Source organism: Chaetodon auriga, chromosome 15, assembly GCF_051107435.1.
Source record: "Chaetodon auriga isolate fChaAug3 chromosome 15, fChaAug3.hap1, whole genome shotgun sequence".
Taxonomy (NCBI): Eukaryota; Metazoa; Chordata; class Actinopteri; order Chaetodontiformes; family Chaetodontidae; genus Chaetodon; species Chaetodon auriga.
This window is the reverse complement of record NC_135088.1, coordinates 15,821,569-15,844,547: the sequence shown is the minus strand read 5'-3', so window position 1 is coordinate 15,844,547 and position 22,979 is coordinate 15,821,569. Positions and strand designations below refer to the sequence as shown.

At 42.5% G+C, this 22,979-nt stretch overlaps 1 protein-coding gene across 2 annotated transcripts; it reads left to right on the top strand.

The window, feature by feature from the left end:
* The first annotated feature begins 807 nt into the window (after nucleotides 1–807).
* LOC143332688 (gap junction delta-2 protein-like) lies at nucleotides 808–20,444 on the top strand. 2 transcript variants are annotated; one of them, XM_076750417.1, is made up of 3 exons: nucleotides 2,045–2,237; nucleotides 3,979–4,035; nucleotides 17,980–20,444. In XM_076750417.1, exons 1-3 carry the CDS (start codon nucleotides 2,167–2,169, stop codon nucleotides 18,842–18,844), a joined length of 993 nt encoding a protein of 330 aa, XP_076606532.1. In that variant the 5' UTR covers nucleotides 2,045–2,166; the 3' UTR covers nucleotides 18,845–20,444. The 2 variants fall into 2 exon arrangements, with proteins under 2 accessions (XP_076606533.1, XP_076606532.1); XM_076750418.1 differs by lacking the exon at nucleotides 3,979–4,035 and having other exon boundaries at nucleotides 808–2,237.
* Nucleotides 20,445–22,979: the final 2,535 nt, after the last annotated feature.

The following is a 22,979-nucleotide window of genomic DNA, read 5'->3' as shown; positions in this document are numbered from 1 at the left end:
GTATGATTCGTGTCTCTCTTTATGTATCCTTGTCTCTTAGATGAACATACACACGTGTGCTGTATAAGTGTGTGAGCACATTAATAACATGCCATACATCTGCCTGAATCTGTGTGCGTAATGGAGGGAGACCATCCCATTCCCACATCACCTTAATATAAATCTAATGAATGCAGCTTTCAATGTCACAGCAAAGTACAATACGGCGCTCATCTCTCCTGTGAGGGAGAGAGTGCATGGGGGCTATAATGGAGGAGGGGGGGAAATGGACAGAATGAGGAACACAAAGAGAAGAAGAGGAGAGAGGAAACACAGAAAGGGCACGAGGGTTGGGTCAGGGTAAAATAGGTGTGTTGTCATTCCCAGGATGGTAAGATGGAGAGAGGGAGGAGATAGATGTGGATGGGTTGGAGCAGAGACTCAATTCTCCTGTAATCCTCCTGGAAGCACGGGCTGGATGATGTATGACAGAGAGTGAGAAAAGAGAGGAAGAGAGCATTTGAGGAGCCTGGGAAACACCGCTGAGCTTCCAGACTGGAACAAAGGATTGCGGTGAAGACAGGGCAGAAAGCACGGCTAGATCCCTCTTTTTCTGTGCAACATCAGGCAGGAACAGACACAGCAGTACGGTGGGAGGCATTCTTGCAAGCATAAGTGAAGCAGCGATCAGGGTAGCAATCCAAGCACATTTACCAGAGGACGGAGGGAGGGAGGGAAGGAGGGAGAGGGAGGAGAGAGAACAGATCTATGAGAGGAAGAGGAGGAGGAGGGGGGTGGTATTGCATGCTCACAGAGTGTGACAGAGATAGAGCGGTTTCACGAGCGAGAAAGAGACAGAGAGACAGAGAGGGAGAGCACAGAGCAGAGAGATGGGGTCTGAACACTGAGATAGAGGTAGTTGGCAAGACTGAGATCTGCACACAAACGTGAGCAAAGGAGGGGAAGGAGGAAGAGCGTGGAGGTTGAAGGAGAGCAGGAGGAGGGGGAGAGAGGGATGCAAGATGATGGAGCCCAGAAATAGGCTTCACAGGACAGCTTTTCATCCCTGCTCTCTGCGACAGACATGACTCTGGGCACTGGACTGTGCTGAAATTAGCCAGGGGGACAACACAGGACAGCAGGTCTGCAGCGCACTGCCTTGGTTCAGCCTCACTGGATGCAGCAAGGCAGCTGATTTATTACTGAGGGGCTGGGTGGCAGCGTGTTTGCGTGTGCTGCTCTGAGTGTGAGTGTGTGTGTGTGTGTGTGTGTGTGAGTGTGTGTGTGTGTGTGCATGCAGGTTTTTATGGGTCCTTGTAGCGCTCGGAGCTGTGGGAGCGACCATTCCTCCAGTCATAAAATGACATTCAGCAGGCAGGAGCTTTGTGTGCTGGTGTGGATCTGCAGTCCTCAATAGGAAGTGGGAGAGTGGAATTCAGAGCTGTCCTCGAGTGCAAGAGTGTGTGTGTTTCCAGTGCTGTTCGCTGAGGTGAGCCAAGGAGGATCAGCTATATGCAGTGTGTGTGTTTAGGTTAAAGTAGCAAGGGTGCTGCAAAGGCAAAGATCCTACACAATGCAAGGACGAGTGCAGAGCAGCACCGATGGCAGGCAGTGCAGGTAAAGTACAAGGAGTGCCCTGGGGGTAGGGTGGAGGACGAAGGCAGGGACAGAGGAGGAAGGGGAAGAGGAGGAAACAGCAAGGGGACAGAGAGAGGCAAGTGGAAAAGAGAGGGTGATCATGGCTGTCATGCAGTGAGCTATAGCATATGCTGTAGCGCAGAGCAGAGTGGTGCGGCAGGGGGAGGACAAGCATCAGTGCACAGGGGAGGGGGAGAAGGGAAGAGGCTGAGGGAGAGAGGAGGGGGAGGCAGTCAGCTCAGCACCTCTCCACCACCAGGAAGAGAAGCACAGCGGGACAGGCCCAGGAGAAGACACTCACACACACAGTCAAAGACGCACTGACGAGAGGCCAGGTCAACGTGTAGAGGTCAAAAAGGGGGCTGGTGCGGGACCGGGGTCGGGTGAACCCGCGCTGGCCCGCAGGTCCACAAGAACGCAGGCCGGTCCTGGGAAGAAGAAGAAGAAGAAGTAGAAGAAGCAGAAGAAGAAGAAGGAGTCTGCCGGAGAAAGAGGGGTCGTTCCCCCAAGTCCTGTTTCTTCTGACAGCGCTGCCACTTTTCCATCACCATGGGGGAATGGACCATTTTGGAGAGGCTGCTGGAGGCGGCTGTCCAGCAGCACTCTACCATGATCGGAAGGTAAGACACTGATCCATTTAGTGAGTTTTGTCCTGTGTCTGTGGTTTTGTTTAGACTGTTGAGCTGAGTGATTTTATGTACAGTACATGTTATTCTGTATATATCAGTTGATGGCATCCCTATAGACACCCCCCTCCTCAGGCTTGTCCCAGTGCTCTCCTCTGTTCTACAGTCCCCCACAGTCATCACTGCCTCCCCCGTCCATTCCTCCTCCCTGCTCTCCTCACCCTTATCCTCCACACTCAACATGAGTTAAGGGATAAACTAATTGCACATAATCAATAGCAGGCTTTACTGGGCATTATAGTTAATTCAGAGAGGTTCCTGTGTTGATACTACCTAATAGCCTCGCTATTGATAGATAACGCTTGATGCTGTTGGCCACAGACCAATAGGACAGAAGGAGGAGAGGGGAGTGGGAGTGAGAGGAGAGCAGAGGTGCGGAAGATGAAAGGATGGTGAGCAAGCAGGTGTGGAAGGTAGAATCAAAGGGGGAGTAAATGGCTCTGAACTCTGTCTGAACTTGAGACAGAAAATGAAAAAACAAAGCAAGTTCATGCAGTTTGTTCATTTCGGCAGACACGTCTTGGTGAAAGTCTGATCGGACCATTTCTCATACTTTGTGTGAGAATGGTTCGTGGTGGAGGGTTGAACAGATGAGCTTTTAGTTTGATTAGCAGTGGAGACATGCCATGGAGACATGCTGTAAAATCTGTGTGAAAAATGTGCTCCACATCATCTCTGTGTGGGATTAATTAAATGCAAAAGTGGAATTTTCCACCCATTAAACACAATCCAAATGTCACGCTGGGATTCTCATTTGGAGAAGTGAAGAGTCAAAGTGGTTTAGCCTGGAAACCTAGATGTATGGATTTGTGATTTGAAAACTAACTTTCAGAAAATAAAGCAAAGGCACAAAGACTGTGAATTTGACTGCACTGCTGTGCTCATTAACCCGGACCTCAGGCAGTCCGCATCAAGGGCATGGCCTCACCTTCTCTCTGCTCCAGTGGCCTTTTCTAAGTGTGTGTGTGGGTGTATGTGTCTTGCTCTGGGTGCAAGTGAAAGGAGTGAGAATTGCCTCGTGCCTTTAGTGCACTGTGCACAGAGCCGTTACGCTGTATCCTTCAAAATCAGCGACACTGTAGCCGCATCAGAACGACAGAGATGATGTGAGCTGCATTATACCAGAACTTCTATTGATCAGGGATCTCAAACCATGTGCGATGGAGATTTTCCTTCCAACCAAACACTACACCAAGTCATTTCAGTGAGCTCTTCCTCTGTGGTTGAAAGTGCCTTAATCAGTGAAATCACCTGGTCTAGTCCTCAGATGGAATGAAAACCTGCATAGTCGAGCATGTTGACTTGATTTAAAGATGCATTAAGCAATAATTTGTACCATTTAATTATGACTCCCTCCTGCTTATGGGATTAGTAGTATTGCTGGTATCAGTGAGAATCTCACTCTGAAGCTCTATCCAGCTTTCAGCCATTTTCAGCTCATTGTTTTGGCTTCCGGAGCAACAAAACCAAAACAATGTCGGCTCGTGTACGACCGTGGGCAGCAAAAACAAGCTAACTGTATGCTAACTGCCCAGCATTAAATGGCAAAGAGCCGAAGTAACATTTGAAGAAACTTGAACGTTAAGCAAGCCTGAAAGAGACAGATTTTTTTCTCGTGAGCTGGGAGACCAAACAAGGGCTAAACGCCAGTGAATACTGGAATTACATTCAACAGGTGGCCAGACAAAGGAGACCAAAGGGATGTCCGTGTTGCTCTGTTTCTGCTGGATTTGTAAGTAGGCAACTGTTTGCTAACATGTTAGCCATAACAACTTCATAAGCTAATTGCTAACTGTTGTGAACTTGTTCTGGAGTCTTTCCGCCCCCTAGTGGTCAAAAATCACTTAATGCAGCTTTAAAATCCAGTCCTGGCAGCTGAATCAGTGGTCCCCTGTGAGCACAGGGGACAAAGAATGCTGAAAATTAATCTTTGGATGATTCATTGACTGTAAGCCACCTACAGTTTTTCAGAGGCACAGAAGCAACTCTCAATTTGTCTGCTACCTCTTTCAAAAGTTATAATGAACACTCTGATGATGTAATGGCTTCCTATGCTTAATTTGAGCTATTTGTTGATCATGCACTTCACTGGTTGAACATTAATAAGGGTTCCCTTAATGCTTAAAATGCATTAAGTAAAATGAGCGGTGCCTTCTCAATTTAGAATAGTCCAGTGCACCAGTTTTTGTTCTCCATATGGTAGAATCTACTAGATGAATTACCCGTTGTGTTAAAACATCCCAAATGACATGAAATTTGAGAGTTAAATGATACTATGAAGAAGTAAAAAAATCCCTCGTACAGCAGGCCCTAAGTAGTTTGTGCAATACCCATCAGCCATGTGCTACGGTGCTGAATACAGTGAAATGCTCTGTAAATGATCCCTATATGTGTTTTGGCTTCCCTCAGACTGTGTTTGTCCTACAAGGCTCTCTAGCTGACCCTAGGGCATTAACTGTAACATTAGCTGCTTTCCAATGAGGTTCCCTCCTTCTACTCTGCTTGTCTATACTATGCAAGTCAAGAAAGATTGTCCTTGGATTCACGTTGTACAGTATTTCGTGAGTTTTTAGACTGTAGGTCCCTGAATTTTTTTTTTTTTTTACCCTTGCCAAGTTGAGTTTAATGTCGTCCCTGTTAGTCAGCTTGTTTGCAGGATAAATTTAGTGGAGAATGCGTATAGAGTTTGGTGGACAGAGGGATCCTGGGTTAGGGTGTAGCAACTTTTTGGTCTGGATCTTGGCTTTTCACAGACTCACAGGCATTTTTAGACATTAGACATTCCTAGATAATGTTAGTAATAACACAAAAAATATTAAAGATAAAGACTTGATTCGTAATCCTAAGCATGCGTCTGCATGGTCAGGAAATTAATGACACTTAACATTTAAATGATCAGAATGATGTTTTTGGATGTACCAGCAAGTTGGAGAATTGTTCACCACTGGCACAATTTTGTGCTGTAAAGATGCCTCCTAGATTGTTAATGAGCAACTCCACACTAAATCACGTCTGGAGTCAAAATTGTTGCACTGACCTCTATGGGTTGAAAGGTTCAAGTCTGTTGCACCACTGACCACACCCAACAGCACAGTTGGGTGTGGTCCGGTGTGGTCTGTTGCACTTGTGAACACAACCAACTGTGATATAGTGTTGCACTGTTGTGCATTGTGAAGTCCTGCACTTCACTGGGTGTGGCCCGGAGCATGCAGCAACTGCTAGATGGCATCACATGTAGGATGTTCAGCCTGTGTGTAGTTTTTATTTGACAGAGTTTGCATGTGTGCGCTTGCAGTTCATAGGATGCGGTTCCAAAGTACAGAACAGTGATGTCTCCCCAAGGCTGAAACGTCTCCCCTGCATTAAAACTTTGGAACATGGTTGCATGTCAGTCATCTGTTTGAGTGCCAGCCCTCTCTCTTGCAATGTGAGGATGTAGTTCCACCATGAGACACTGTCAGATAGCATTGTCGGATGTCTAGACTGTCTAATCCAGCTACAATTAAGCTGTTTCTTAATTGTAGGTTTTAAGCTAACCTATGCCCCGGCATAGGATAGATAATTAGCCTAGGCATACGTAACAGTGTTAAAAATAGAAACGGACCAACTCTCCGCAGTGGCATAGGTTAGCTTAATTATGGTCTTTGAAAGAGACAGACAATTGAGAGTTGCTTCTGTGCCTCTGACTAACCACAGGTGGCTTGCATAATATGACTCATTCAAAGATTAATGTTGTGTATTGTGATTTCCATATGCCTGACTTCTAACTGGGCAATGTACAGTGTGTGCATGGATAACCAATGACTGTAATCATGATTACACAGTGAAAGAAATCATTGTCAAGGCTGCATTAACCTCACTCTCTCACCAAAACCAAATTTACTGTATATTCACAGTTATAATGACCCTGGGGCTTTCAGCATTAGATAACTGACAGTTTCAGTATGGCCTGTAAAGTGTCTCAGTGTATCTCACTCAATGTGTTAATTAAGGAAATTAATTATGTTTCTGCTCTCGATGGGCAGTGATTGCCTGCAAACAGGTGAAGACACAACCAGGGCTACAGATATACTTGATAAATATATTGAAAAACAACCTCACAAAGGGTTTTGGGCTAATTTGATCAAAATTTGCGGTGCGATTACTTCCTACAAATATGTCTTTGCAGAGACTGTGTCGTCTGACTTTCAAAGCAGCATGCTGGTACACAGCAACTACAGATGATCATGGTTACTAGAGACTTCTTCATACTACATCTTTGCCACCAAAAATTAACAAGATGTTTCTGTGTTGATATGCCGATGATATACTGGTGTGTTTGTGTAAAAGATAACACCAGCAGCCTTGATAATGCTTGCAGTTGTTTATATATCTCTCAAAATGCTGTACACACAATGATTAATTTACACAGACATGCATTTACACAATTCTGTAAATCAGAGATTTGCTGGCAGGTCTGGTGTTGCACTTCACAACAGAATCATGTACAAATAGCCAAGTTTCTACAATTAAAAATGTCACATTAGTTATTCGTTTACTTTTCCTTTCACCCTTTTTATTATTCTTGCTTATCAGGCTGACATTTAAACACCTTGACAATATGTACATTCTCATGCAAATAGGACATGTTTAATCCAGCGGGACAAACAACTGTGTGTATACTTTGCCGTCCTGCCAGAATTTGTCCACACAAAACTGCAAACAGTTGAATGTGGGGGGTATTTGTTTAACACCTCAGGCCATCCCATCGTGTGTATTTGCGGGACTGGATCAGCTTATTCCATGTGAGATGTCACTTTTCTCTCTAGACATAGTTGCATACATAACTGGAACTACCCTAAATACAGTATATAAAAGCCCAGATTTTCTGCTATGTACATTTCATGTGACATTTAAAGATAAGTCTGTGATGCATACCTCGACTTAAGAGCCATAAATGTGCCATATACACACAGTATATTGAAGCTTCTGGGTTTGAGTTTTACACCTTGCAGGTAGGAAAGGAGAAAGGAGATGTGTTGATGAATCTTCCCCTACACTGCAATGCTGTAGTGAGGTCAGTGCCAAAGACAAGTAGAGGGAAAAAAGAAGTAGAGATAATGGAGGGACTAGAGTGATCTAAGGAAGATAAAATAATAAAGGTTGCCGGATGGAGGAGAGGATGTGAGCTGCAGAGGCAGAACAAAAAGGGTAACGGGGGACAGAGGAAGGAGGAAGGAAGTTTTCCCTCTGCAGAGGTTCACTGTAGAGAATCTGTGTCAGAGCTGCTGACTGACCCTGCTGCTGAGGAAACAGTGTGCACACACAAACTGCGTCCTCTGCATTGATGAGGATTTCTAAAAATACTCAAGACCTCTGCTTTTCTTAATTTCACATTCGTCTGTAATGCTCTTACTGTAGCACTCGTCACAGGTGAGGTCCCTGCAATCCAGAGAGAAATTACATGCAGTATTCACCATCTTTGCAAACACAGCGATGCAGGTTTGGCTGAATAAACTGCACCGTTAATAAGAGGCAGAAGCTGTCTGTAATTGAAGCAAATGGACCCACTGTGTATTTTGCATTACATGTCATACACTGAATAAAAGTTCTTCAGAGAAGAGAATTTTGTTCATATTTCATTTATGCACTCTATAGTAAACTTCTATATCCATTTACCTTTTATTTGCTTTTTAGCTATTATTTCACATCTATCACTCCCTACTATAAATACTATGAATACATGTCAAGGCATTCATTAAAAATTTATGCAGATTTTACCAGCCTTTTAATGTAATGGACAAAGTGGTGTATAAAATACCTTGTTGCTCTGCAACTCTGTTTATATGGTAAAAAAAAAAACAAAAAACAGCACTTTAGTGGATGGTCTTGAAAGGTTTGATGAAACCAAATATATATCGTCATCCCTGTTGTCTCTAAAAGCAAAAGAGGGTCTGCCTCTTCACCCCTAAATTCTGCACTTCTGTAGCTTTGGTGCACGTATTTGTGTTCTCTAAATAGGTCAGGATATCCACAGGAAGGAGGTACCCTACTTTAAGAAGGGCACCCTACTTCTCCCAAAATAATTTGAGATGTAGGAAAGCTCTGCTTTAATTGAGGGCATCGTCCTGTCTAATAGTGGATATATTTCATGTATCATTAATAACAGGCGTCCGGGATAAAATCTATACCATCTGGGAAGATTGTGCTGCAAAGAAAAACAGTGGAAGCAATATTTCAGCCTTTGACAGGATTAGTAATCCATCATCCTGTGGCAAGGAGCGGGAATGTCTCTCAAATTAAACCATTTTTCTGCACATCTAGAGTTGTCATTAGTTTATTTGTGCAGCAATCCCCGATGTTGAATGCTATCGATTATACTGTTCGACAGGGGGATTTTGCCAGTAAAGCTGAGTTAAGCTTCCATTCAGCGCAGGCTATTATTCATTTCAGCAACACATCGATGGTGTGCGTATGAGCTCTGCCGGGCGTATAATGTTTCCTTACACGTAGCCAAAGTGTTCTTTATTTCAGTTATTTTCATGCTAAGTGTTTCAGAACCTGTTACAGCCTGTGAGCCCACTGCTACAAAACAAAAAGCCAGAAGTGAGACCGTTGTTATGTTCCTACAGTATTTACAGTATTTAGAGTAAGGGGCTTCAGTTTTGGATCATAAAGGCAGCTACAAGTAGACTGCACAGGGATTTGATTGTAAACTGGTGCAATTTGCAATAAAGATGTATCCAACAAATATGAATGTGTTAGTCTTAGAAATCTATGATAACTCTGTCTGCATATTGAGTTATTGAATGTTTAAGATATAGCACAGTCAAGCTTTCTGTTGATCTGTAGGTTTGTTGTAATGGACAAATAGATCCATGTATCAGAGAATCAAATGCACTGATTAATACAAACTTTATTTAATTCAGATTAAAATACAGAGAATGTAAGGCGAGTTATCGATTACATTTTCCTTAATTTTGTATTCAAATGCAAAAAAAATCTCGCAAAAAAAAAAAATCTATTTCAAATTGCCATGGTAGTTCATTAATGTTCAGAGGGCACCTTTAAATACAATGAGTTGTCCTCATCATGTTAGTTCATGACTACAGTAAGCTCTTACATGAAGTGCAGTATTTCCAGTTGCCTGAATATATTTTTTCTATCAGTGACACATGTTTTCTTTCTAGTGTGGTTTGGTTTGTAGTGTGCATTTAAAAGATCCCAGATTAACATTTGCACTGCGTCACTCCACATGAAGAGAGAAAAGCGGGATGGATGGCAAATTAAATGAAAGGTATGATGGAATTAAAAGTATCAGACTCAGTTTATGGTGCAACGCAGCAATTCACAGCCAGGAAGGAAGTTTTAGGAACAATTATCAGCGACAGCCAGGCGGCATCACGTTGGCAGAAATATGAATAATCTGCTAGGATGTTTGCAAAAGCCACAAGGACAAGCAGGTGTTGTTAAACAGAGCTGGTTGTCTTAAGTGATGTTCACTCTCGGATTAAGACAAACTTCAGTCAGCTCTGGATGTTTTTGCATGAATCTGCATGTCATTACAGCAGCAACAACACAGCTTACCTTCCCTCTACTGTGGGTCATGCTGCAGAAATAATCATTTTTAAGTCAATCAACGATTCGTAGTAATGAACCCACAACGACTCAGCAGTTCTTTAGTGTCTTTTAGCTCATTGTTTTGGTTTGACAGCCCGTCACTTTTCTGTTTTGATTCGCTCTTCATCAGCACTTATCGAGCAGGAAGCTGTTCTGTGCACTTCCTGTGACAGAGAGACAAAGTAAATGGTTAGCTGGTGAACACAGTTTAAAGCACAGTTTGTGGAGGACAAAAACCGAGCTAAAAGAAGGTGAATGTCGGAGTTCCGTTTGTCATGTTTCATGAAACAGGAGTCCAGTTAATGCTTATGTTGCTCTGCGTTGGCAGAATGTGTAAATAGGCAACGGTTGGCTAACACGTTCACCAGACCAGCTTTATAAGGTGATTATATGTCAGTGTTATGTTTACAGCTTGGCCCCTAGTAGCCCCCAGCAGAAAATGATTAATAGCGCTTCTAAGCTACACAAGTAACTGTACTTCACAGTTTTACTGAAAGCCTCCAATCACACTGTCAGATCAGCATTTGTATGCACACAAGCTCCTGCAGCGTGTTACACCAGCTGAGTCTAAGTTCAAACTTAGTCTGCTTAAAACATGAACTATTGTTTTGTTGTTATTTCTGCATTATTAAATTAAAGCTGTAGATATGTTACAAACATAGCTCTAAGCAACAACTGAACAGTTACATGGAGTAGGAGTAAATCAGAAAGTGTCACAGAATTCTCCTCCCTGATGGTTAAAAAGCAGTTTTTCTGCCACACAGCATCATTTTTTTTCATTAATTACATGCCATTGTGCACCATAATACTCCAGTAGAGACCTACAGTAATGTAGCTACTGACTACAATGTGCTACGATTAGCACAGAACATTAATATCGTATGAGAAATTCAGTTGTCTTCAGCTGTGAAATGAAAACACCAATATGTGAAACTGTGGCTGCTGTGGTTAATTCTTGAGCAAAGATCTACTTCATTTATTGCTCATATTAAGACTTTTTCCTATTCTCCGTAGAAATAGTCTAATTTACAAACTGGTGTGAAATCAGTTTTATTCTTTAGTGTCATAACATGACTTGCTTGTCAAAGTCGTTCAACCAGGTGCTGAAAGTGACACAGTAGTTGCTTTTCTTTAATCATCGCTTAATCATTTGTTACAGAATTACTGAAATAGTATCTCAATTTCTGACATATTGCACAAACAATACATTGTGATACGAGCAGATTTCTTGAGAAGCTTCATTCAGAACAAAAACAACTATAAACGTTTCATGTTCACGTCAGGTCAGATTTCTTTCTACATCCTTGAATCCTCCATCTTTCACTCTGTTCTACACAAGCTGGCCAAGTGGGGCAATGCCTAGTCAGCCGAGTCAGTGACCATTATGACTGAGGAGGTGAAGCCATGTCAGCCCCATGTGCTTCTGGTTAACTGCTAGCTATATGAATACATTAAGAAATGTGAAAACTGCACAGACAGACTGATACACTTCTTTCCTTTAGAATCAAATTAAATTTATGAGTGCAGTTTTGCACTCTTAAAAGCCCCCATCATGCAACTTGTTAACCTCTTAATAAATCCACAACAGCCCCAGCAGTGAGGTTAATTCCAGTTAGCCACAACTGGAAGATGCAGATGTTTCCTATAAAAAGGTTTGCAGCACATCTGCCAGGGAGCTGAGGAACGTGTAATGTGTATTCTCGCAAATTCAGGCAGCTTCCACTGACACTCATCCTTGCGTCATATAAGCTCATCTGACAAAAACTCTGACAAATCTGTGCTCAGTTTGCTGCACTGCCACTGTGATAGAAAGGCACTGGGGGAAATCTACCTTAAAACTCTGACAAAAATGGTGCAGCTTGAATTTCTGGACCCTTTGCTGTTGTTCTCTTGCTTTCGAACAGATAACTTGGCAAATATGATGTAAAAGCACAGTGGAACACAGCTCCAGTTAATCTTAGAAAAAATGTCAACTGTATAAACAGGACATATTGGGCTTTGTTGTCAGTCCGTTAGAATCAAAGAGAAAGGGATTTTCTCTTGTCTCAGCATTAACTATCCTCATTGCAGGGCTGGCAGAGATGCAGCTGACACTTGTCCTCATAAGACCAGATTGCAGTGCAGCCAAATCCTGCAGCTCCACCTAAAATAAAGGTGCCTGCAAACACATTTGTCTAATAGTTTGTATTTGACTTTGAATTTAAACTCATCCTCTGCTTTTATTTTTATATTTATGCTGATTTTGTGGGGCCCGTCGTTGCGCCAAACACTAAATAGCCACAGTGTGATTTATGGAGTATTCTTACATCACATATTGATGCAATCAGCAAAATGTGCTGGAACCAAAGAGAAATGCTGATAGCAGTCATCTGAAGGTTTTTAACTTTCAGATTATTTTAGAGAGAAATAATTTTGCATAATATTTGCCTCCCTTAGCTTGAATTGAGATGAAAAGATCATTTTCATGATGAAAGGGTAATTCTGGATGGCTTATTAAAGACAAACGGGATGGAGGAAGGCTGCATCTGGTGTGCACTGCATCATCACCACGCATGATTAGGCTGTGCAGCGACTTAATAGAAAAGTTGTGTGTGGAATATCTTCAAACATAATATCCTCCCGCTTTGGGCGATAGTTGGGTTTCCCATTTGTTTCAGCAAAGAAGGTTTGTTTAAAAAAAAGGAAAAAAAGGAACCTTTTGCATCCGAAGAATTTAGTAATTTCTTCTATTTTAATCTGAAGGTATTATCGTAATTCAAATCTAGTTAAAGTCTATCTCAGCCGAGGTATAATTGATGCAGTTACCTGTAGAGTCTCCCCCAATTAACTTTCTCTGTTTCCTCCTCTATTCCTGAAAAGCAGCTGGAAGCCATTTCCTTCAGAGTTGTTGAATTAGCGAGTGAGATAATCAGATGTCTACACGTTGACTCTGTGTTGTGGTGCAAAGGAAGCGAAATAAAGGGCCTTTATGAATTTGGACTAAAAGCACAAGCCATTTCTATTTTTTACTCTCAGTAAAATATCATTGATATGTATTTTTAAGAGGAGGCTAGAAGCGAGTGAACCACCGCAGCTGAAGGCACAAGAGTTTAGCTTCTATTAATGTATTCGTCACACCGACTCTTAGAGGTACCTCAGGCGGTCGTGCACGTCTGCCTGATATGTGGGCAAGACCTAAAACTATTAAAACAGTTTGAGAGGGGAATAGTGGATGAGGGGCGGGTGGAAAGAAATGTCTGCACTCTGATAATTAAGCTGCCTAATTTCTATGCCTGGTAAGGTCTTTATTCATTATGTGCTGCCATCAGCAATCAGTGGAGCTTATTATTGAGGGTGTATGGGCAGGAAGAATATTTTTACTCAGGGTCCCTCTGCAGATAACACTGCACCTCACCAGCACTGTCTGTGTACCCACAGTTCATGTGCACAGATACACATTTACATGTTTGCTACTCTTGACTCATGTACAGTAAAGGGTCATTTATATATGCAATATGTTTATGTGTGTGAGAGGGATAAGTGTGTGTGCGTGTGTGTGTGTGTGTGTGTGTGTGTGTGTGTGTGTGTGTGTTTACCAATCCATCTGCTGTTGCACTCGAGGCAATTGTTGTCCCTGGAGGCTGGCGGCAGCAGCTGCTGTATGACTGAACGTATGTAAGTGTGTGTGTGTGTGTGTGTGTGTGTGTGTGTGTGTGTGTGTGTGTTAAAGCCTCTGGGAAAGACAGAGTCTGCATGTCCAGCCGACACACCAGCTGACGAGCAGCTTTACCATACACACGATCTTACAGGTCAGTCAGCTGCCTACAGATCAGTTTGTATAGATTCCCTGCAGTGAAGTATCACGTCCTTAACGTCCTTCGTGTTAGCTGGTCTGCGCACTTTATGAGAAAACCAGCTATCAGTGATGCAGCACGAGAAAATGAAAATTCGAGAATTGTCACATGTGAGCCCGATCCAGGAATACAGACAGATTCAATCTTATTAAATCTCTGGCACAGGGTTTGGGGTTTAGAAAGTCTCCAAAAATGTGATGATTAGTTTTAGCTGAAGGAAGTGAGCAGCTAAATGAGAGGATGAGGGATGACTGGTAAGGAACTGTTGGTTAAGGAAACCATGTGATAGAAAGCGCAGATGTAGCACCTTTTCTTTTTAATGTATTTCTTTTTGAATTAACTCAGCAAGAGGCTTTAATTTTATATTCTGTCCTCAGGTTTGAGTCACTAAAAAAAACATCTAATCTTTTTCATCATTTATGGTAGATATTGAATATTCTGCAGGTTCAGGCATCTGAGCTGTCCTGCCCAATCTGCTCTAACGCATAGTATTGGCTCGTTACTCTGCAGGACTTAAAACACTGATGTTTGCAGATAACCTTCGTCCACTGCATTCTGCTAATGCAGCAATCTGCCCCGTGCTGATTATCCTGTTATCCAGCAGTAGAGCACACACACACAAACACGCGCGCAGACCTGCAAACACACACAGCACAACACTCAATACTTGCAATGTCTTGACATTTTTTTTTTCACAACATAAAAATGCCCAACAAACAAGTTGGACTGAAGGACTGAATCTCTGCAGTACAGTAAGAAAAGTCTTACTGAGGTGATCAAAGCTGCACTGACAAAACTGTAGAACATTTCAGGATGACAGAAAAGGTTTATCCCTTGTTGTCCACATCATCTACATTCAAGAAATCCTCAACAACTCGTACATTAAGATGATTAGCACGAAACCAGCTCTATTTAACAGACTTTTGCTTTCAGGTGGATGCAAATACACGGCAAGAAATGAACCTGTACAAGCAACATGCCTCTTGCTCATTCTTATTAGCAGCCTGGACATGTTGTTAATCCCCTCTGTCACAATCATTTACACAAATTAGATTAGAAAAATTGGAGAAATTGGATTTATATCTTCCTAATTAACTTGGCACACTGGGGGGCAGATGTCCATATGTTGAAGTAAAATGTCACATTTTGGACTTAATGAGTTGAGGATGAGGGTCCAGATACATCATTACTTTGGGTCTGTGTGAAGCTATGCATCACAGTGAATCCTGGGGGCTCATGTAAGGAGGAGACCCAGGTTCAGTCCGCTCACCCTCAGTAGTGTCCAACCCTCTGCAGTCTGTCTGAGCATGTTTATTTATAGTAACTTAACTTTCTTTACACGTCACGTAGAGACAAACTGAGCAGTTGAAAGTGCTGATTTGGGGCTTTCACGTCACACAGTATCTCTTTTATGTCTCTCAACCACAAAACATTTTCAAAATAAAAATGTAAAACTGTGAATTAATAATAATTTCAGTGATTTACAGGCATAGATTGTCAGTGAAAAAGCAAAGAAAAGAGCAAAAACAAATAGGGATAACATCACTTTCCATGTAAATAAACAGCATTATAATTTGCTTTCTTATGTTTTCTGCCTGCATTTGTGCTCTATGGTAAGATTTTGAATGATTATCACAAGATTTGTACATTTTTATTGGCGCCTCTGTCATTTTTCTTATATTTTGCATTCCTGGAAGCTTTACACGTCTAATTCCATCAAAACATCGACATGGTGTGAAACAAAGACAAAAACGAATGCATAGAAAGTCTGCAAAAATGAAGCAAAATGAACCTGGACTCTTGAGGGCGCAGGCAGCCAGTGAAGAGCTGGTTTCCAGTGGATCGCAAACTGGTTATACAGAGGTGTTGTATGCATTTTTATCGCGCAGAGATTCCATACACCACCTATTGATAATAAAATCCATACGCTCTGTTGAGTCTGAACTCTAAAAAATGTCACTATGTCCAGCCTATGAGCTTGTGTCACTCTGGAGAAATGTGGATACCAGGCAGACGTAGTGACATTTAGTAAATGCTATTAGGATGTAGTAATTATCACTGGCATAAGAGGAAGGAGACCTTGAACAGAAACAGAGAGTGAATGCAGACGTGCTATTTCTATCCCTTTAAATCAGCATCCAGACTCTCACACTGACACTGAACGTGAGCTAGTTTGATATTTATGTTATTTAAATGAATATTTGCATATAAATGAGCAGCGTCCAACACAGATTTCTATCTCAGTGAGCAGTATGCGTCAAATGACTCCTTGTGGTCCAGAGAACCATCAATATCAGCCCTTGTGTCAGTGAAGGCAGATACGTCCGGCTCATAGCAAAGGATCAGAAAGTAACTGAATGTCTTAACATAAATTATAGCTCAACCTGCATTGAACTTCTGCGAGACCAAAGGTGCAGAGAAGCTGTATTCCATTGTATTTCTGAACATACTGAAAGTCAGTGTAGCGTATACGTTCGCAGCTGCTCCGAGCGCTGATGGCCGGACATGTTTGCCATTTTGCACAAGTCACACACATGGATGACTCTCCCTCTTTGTCTCTGCGTCCTCGTGTCTGTCTTTCTCACACAAACTAACACACAGGCATGCACTCGCAGGTGGAGCAGGAACAGTCCTGCAGCGGCGTGCTGCTCTATTTTAAGTGTATCGCACGCAAACACATGTAGGCCTCTACCTCTTACCTTCACCTCTGCTTTCGTGAGCTGTCACCTTGATCCCCTCATTCAAAGACGTTTATGTTTTTCTGTCCCCAAGGATTCTAACTTTTCAGATGTCTCTCATTATGTTAGTGCATTGTATGTCCACACCCCTCTTTTCTCCCTGTGCTCGTTTCCAGACCCTCACCTTTCACTGTTTTGCAGGTTGCTGTGGTAACTCGCCATGTGAGGCGGGTGTGGGCATTTTCGAGTCCTCATTAATAAGATACACCGTGGAGTCTCATTTGACATGTGGAGAAAAACCACAGAAAACAAAAGCCAACTTTTCATGTGCATATTTAGATGCACAGAAATCATATCACCTTACATCACCTGAACCAAAGGCTACTGTCATACTGCCATTTATCCCTATTGTTCTAACTCACATGGGGCCAGCTCTCATCTATCTCTGTCCCTTTAGTTGCCTTGGGTGGCCCTCTTGTGCTTTGAAACAAGCTTTTTTTCTCTTTTTTCAAACAATTGCCTCCTCCATGCAGGGAGCATGCACATCCACTGCACTGTGGCATAAATACCATGGAGCCCCATGATGTGCAGGCTTTCCTTGCTCATTAGAAAGAGCTGACAATGCAGCCCTAAAGCTCCAGTCCTCCTCTGCAGTGCCCATGCTGGATCGACACCACAAGATAACAGTACCGCACACAAGACTCTCAGAGCCCCTGGACACCTCTCTTTAACTGCAGTAATGCACTAATGATGCTCAATGGGAGCTCCCGCAGTTTGTAGAAGATAGCATATATGATTCAGCACTCATTTGCTAATGATCAGCGCTCATGATATGATCCTTGCTCTTTTAACAGACACATTCCTTAAAGCTCTGCAACCGCAACACTGTCTGGCCCATAATATGGTGCCTAATGGTGAGGTCACATGTACAGCAGTTTAATCAGGCAACAATAAAGAGATGACAGAATATAATGAAAGGCAGGAATTAATATTATTGGAAACAGTGCATTTTACACCACTGTTCCTCAAATCCTTGCATAGCACTCACTGTTTAAGCATGCACGTGCAGTCACACACACTGATGTCCATGCACATCCTTGTTCCATTTCAGCTCTGCAGTGAAGATGGGTGTGAAATCACCTGTACCAGTCTCTTATGATCAGTGAGCTCATGTGTGCATGCCATCTAGAGTGCAATACCACCATCCTACGGTGTTGTTTGTCACAGCAGCTGAGTGATAACATGTGCACACACTCACATTCATGCATGAACATCCCCACGCACACACAAACATGCATACTTAGGCACTTTAGGAAGGGAAGAGGTTCATGCCTGAAAACTGTTTTCTTTCTGATGCTCTGAAATGGCTTTAGGCTACCAGGTGAACATAAACAAAGCAACAGCTAGTCACCAGTTAGATTGTGTTGAACCAATAGTTAGAATCAATTTCAAACATACCTAAATATCTGATACTCTGTGCATGAGCTCCTCATTAACTGATGTTCTCTGTCTCCTTTTCGACCCCTTCCCTTCCTGCCCTTTCCTTCTCCTTCTGTCTCTCTGCAGGATCCTGCTGACAGTGGTGGTGATTTTCCGTATTCTAATAGTAGGCATAGTGGGTGAGAAGGTGTATGAGGATGAGCAAATCATGTTCATCTGTAACACCATGCAGCCCGGCTGCAACCAGGCCTGTTATGACAAGGCCTTCCCCATCTCGCACATCCGCTACTGGGTCTTTCAGATCATCTTGGTGTGCACGCCCAGCCTGTGCTTCATCACATATTCTGTTCACCAGTCTGCTAAAGCACGTGACCGAAGCTACTCTCTCCTGCATCCTTACATGGATCACCATGGTCACGGTCACCACGGTCGCCATCATGACCATCACGCTCGCAAGCTCCACTCTCGCAACATCAACGGCATCCTGGTGCACCCTGACAGCAGTAAGGAGGATCACGACTGCCTGGAGGTAAAGGAGATCCCCAATGGACCCCGGGGACTCCCTCAGACACACAAGAGCGCAAAAGTGCGACGGCAGGAAGGCATCTCCCGCTTCTATGTCATCCAGGTGGTGTTCCGCAACGCGCTGGAGATCGGCTTCTTGGCCGGGCAGTACTTCCTGTACGGCTTCAATGTGCCAGGGATGTTTGAGTGTGATCGCTACCCATGTGTGAAGGAAGTGGAGTGTTACGTGTCTCGTCCCACAGAAAAGACCGTGTTTCTGGTCTTTATGTTTGCAGTGAGCGGCATATGTGTGCTGCTCAACCTGGCTGAGCTCAACCACCTTGGCTGGAGGAAGATAAAGACGGCCATTCGAGGGGTGCAGGCCCGAAGGAAGTCCATCTGTGAAGTGCGCAAGAAGGATGTTTCACACCTGTCCCAGGCCCCAAACCTGGGCAGGACCCAGTCCAGTGAGTCAGCCTACGTCTGACAGAGGCTTCTCTGCCTGGGGGCTCGAGGACCTCTTAAATTTTGGAGAAGAGCTTTTCCCTGGCCCAGGACCCCCAATCATTAGTGCACAAAACTCACCACTGCATTATTATTCAGGAGCACAGACAGACTCTGTGTAGTCATGATGAAGCATCAAGTCACAAAGTAGAGTCTTTGACACTTCAAGAGACAAGAATCACCTTTGTAAAAAGGCAGCTGTGTTGCTGCAACAAAGCTTACACCTGAAGCTTACATGATGGAGAGTTCTGCTCTGCCTAGGTGACACTAGGTGCCTTCAAAGAACCCAACAGATCAAACTGAGCAATTGCTAATAATATTAAAATACTGTAAAGATAGTCTGAGGTTGAATTATCTGAAGTTCTTCATTATTTGCCTTTGCTGTAGGTCAGAAATAATCCCCTTATTTTCCAATTATGTGTGCATATGCAAGAGCTTAAGCGTGTGCATGCATACGCATGTGTGTGGGAAAAAAAAGCCAATCTCTGACTTGAGTCAGAAAATTGAATGCTAAGCTAATCTGAGCTACTGAGAAAGAGAGATAACGTTATTTCTCCTTGTCCATAATCTTCGAGTAAAGTCACTCGGCGGACAAACAAGCACCTTTTTAAACATGTTCGAAGAAACTTACACCAAGTCAAACCCAAAAACCAACAGCGCTAAAGCTATTAGCATAAACTGGAACACAGTGTCAGTGTACCAGGCTTTTTCTGAAAAATTGACACTATTCTTTATTTTCTATGTTGCATTAGGTGCCACTCAGACTGACATTGCCAGGGAGCATTTGTTCAAAGCGAGATACACGGTGCATTGAGGATGAACTAGATTTACTTTCCAACACTGTGTTACGCACCGCAATGCTCCCAATGCCTGCAAGGCATGCTGTTTACTCTCATAAGCCGCTGAAAACAGTCAATAAAACTGTGCCACTGTTTCCACTTTGTTAAGTGTGATCGCTGTTTAAGGGGCTGAATGGAGTTATATAAAGATGTTTTTCAAATAAACAGGAAACTGTATTGTAGTCACAAATATTTTAACATGTAACCTCAAGCTTTTTTTCACAAGCAGATTTGGTGCCATATTTCAAAGTTACTGTACATAGATGAGATGTAATAATTACACTTAGCCTTTTCCCTATGTTGTACTGTATAGATGGGCTTCACATGGATGGGGGAACATGGGTTTGGGTGGTAATGAAGATTAATCATAGATTGCCAGCTTTAACAATATGTATTATTAATGTGCTCTTTGTTAAGCCTTCACCCTCTAATGGAGACTATATGTTCCGAAAAGTGTTTTCCCCCTATGGACTTTGAAAAAGGCATGTTACTGAAGCATTAATAGAATGGATAGATTATGACATGTAACTTAAAAAGAGACTGTTTTATTTATTTGCATCCTGCTCCTGTGAAATGTAATCCTTAGCATGCATGAAGATGAAAAATATTAAAGAGATATGAAGATAGAATCCCACTGTGGGAATATTAAAAGTGAATACCCGAAAGGCTCCAGAACTGAAGCAATAATAGTATATAGTATGTGAAAAAAAAAATTACATGAATAAATTATTATGCAAACAGTGATTTTGCCTGTGCTGTGTTTAACAAACAAGTGATAATTGCTTTGTACTGCTGCCATTTGACTTTTATCAGGATGCTGTGAGGTAAGCGTTAAATAACTGTACCACAGTAAAGAAATGCTACCACTACTGCCACTGCACTAAACTACAAGTGAAGGTCCTGCATTCACAATGCAGTGAGCAGAGCACCAAAATATCATCAGTAAAATGTACCAAAAGTATCAAAAGTAGAAGTGCTTGTTATTCAGGAAAATGTCCCCTGTGTGTGTTAATACATGTGTACGCAGCATTTTACTGTTTTAGCTCTTCAATGTGGAACTAATTTTATCTACTTTACATACAGTTACACAATAGAAATGCATCACATTTTAAAAGCTGATTGTATGTTTTGTGTGGAAAATTTCTATCTGCAAAGTAGCTGGAGCTGTCAGATCAGTAATGAGGTGTAAAACAACATTTCACACTGAGATGGAGTGAAGTACAGTGTGTAGTATTTAGAGCGATCTATTGGCAGAAATGGAATATAAGATTTATACTTAGGTTTTCATTACATTAGAATGAGCTCTTTATATCTGCAGAGGGTGCGGGTCCTCTTCAATTGAGTCTGCCATGTTTCTACAGTAGCCCAGAACAGACAGACCAAACACGAGCATGAGACAGGGAATTTTGCGTTTTATGATAGCCAGAGAAGGGAATAATGAGCATTACGTTGGTTGCAACCTCACTGCTAAAATCCTACACTCTGGATCTTTAAATGCAGTATGTGAGTAAATATATTCCTTTACTTTCCACCGCTCACGGCGTAGATGGTGGTGTGGGATTATTGCAGCAGAAAACACACAGTCGCTTTACGTGCAGTATAGAATACATAAGTATACAACACAGGCTGCAGAGTACAATGCAGTGCTGTCAGCTGCACAGATTCAAAAGCGGCTTCAATATCTATTATTCAACACTGAGAAATGATACAGCTCTGAGAGATACATTAATGCTCTCTCTGACTTTCTCTTGATGAATTATAGATACTGTATCCAACCTGTTCACTTCCATATCATAAAACTCCTGACTAAACTACATTTATCATGAAAACGATGCAAGAATACTTGCTCATTGACACTGAAAACTCCCATGTTTCTGCGGAGTGTTTACAGCAAAACACTTCTGATAGTCACACTACTGTTTGTCAGGCTCAACGTGACTCACAGGCAGGTAAGTTATTAGAGCGGACCTGATAATTCCAGTAATGAGCGAGGTTACTGACGGAGATGTGTGGGGGCGGTGAACCTTTTAGTGTTATTAAACCCTCGGTCGGTGCAGGCGTCATGTGGCCGTGTCCTGGGGAACACTGAAAGCATAGTGGGACCGGAGGAAGAGGGACAAGGGTGATGGAGAGATGTGTTAATAAAGTTGATTGTCTGATAGGATGTAAAGTAATGAATTTTGTGGTTATTCATTCACTTAAAGGCCACACCATGCTCTTATTGACATGTGTGTAGCCATGATTGACTCTCTGCTGTATGTGATACACATTCACATTAACCAGCAGCCACCAACCACACACACGTGTGCACACACGCAAACACAGACACAGAGTCAATAAATGCCTAAACAAAAGCACTTCTGAGGATGTAGCCAGGCTGGTTGCTGTGGTGACAGGAGGCCAGTAATGATGTTAAGCACCACAGAGACTACAGGAGTGAAGGGCAGAAACAGCACTGCACCATCTCTCCTGCTGTCGCTCCACAGCAGCACGTCAGCCTGCAGAGCACACTCACTTAGAGAAAGTTAGAAACATGCTGTGCTGTGCTTTATGCTGCAGCGCTGCATCTACCGCACAGGTCTGAGCTAAATGGCAGGTTAGGTTTAATTACCTGCTAAAGATATCTTAAGCTGTAATGGTGACTCATAACAATTTGGTGTAAGAGCGAATAATACAGCAGGAACTATTGGTCTAGTGTGAAGTTTTAGCCATTGTATTTAATTCTTTAATATCAATTATAATATTTATTTAAAATGAATGCACGCCATTCATGTCAAAAGACATCCATTCAAGTTTCTGCTCACCAGGAGTTAGCACTGCAAGTTTTCCATGTTCAGAGTTAATTTAACGCAGTGGAAAATGTTCATGTCGCACACAGTTAGAGGAGCCTTTTCCAGCACTTGCATTCAATTTATGGACTTCATGCTCTTCTGTCAGGTCTGTCTGGGTTGTGCACAGTGATACTTTGACTGAACCGCCTACAAGAAGAGATATCAAGGTGTTTCTGTATGCTCAGGTCATAGTTATAAACAGAGCTGTCACTCAACACCCTCACACCCCCACATTTGTGCACACAGTATAGTCCATTAAGTACAGGATAAACACATAACTACCACTCAGGAGTTGATCCTACCTGCTCAATCATGCATTAAAGTATTGCAAATTAGGTGGTTAACTGTACTGTGTAATCACATAGATGGTTAGGGGCGCTGCAGGTTTATGAATTTTGAATTGAGGAAAAGAAAATCACACGTTAATAGGGGACTGGCATGCTACAAC

What these genes read in the sequence shown, in the direction of transcription:
- LOC143332688 (XM_076750417.1), top strand. Translation starts at nt 2,167, where the DNA reads ATGGGGGAATGGACCATTTTGGAGAGGCTGCTGGAGGCGGCTGTCCAG. An exon ending in CACTCTACCATGATCGGAAG is followed by an intron (nt 2,238 to 3,978) that starts GTAAGACACTGA and finishes TACATTCAACAG; the next exon opens with GTGGCCAGACAAAGGAGACC. An exon ending in GCTCTGTTTCTGCTGGATTT is followed by an intron (nt 4,036 to 17,979) that starts GTAAGTAGGCAA and finishes GTCTCTCTGCAG; the next exon opens with GATCCTGCTGACAGTGGTGG.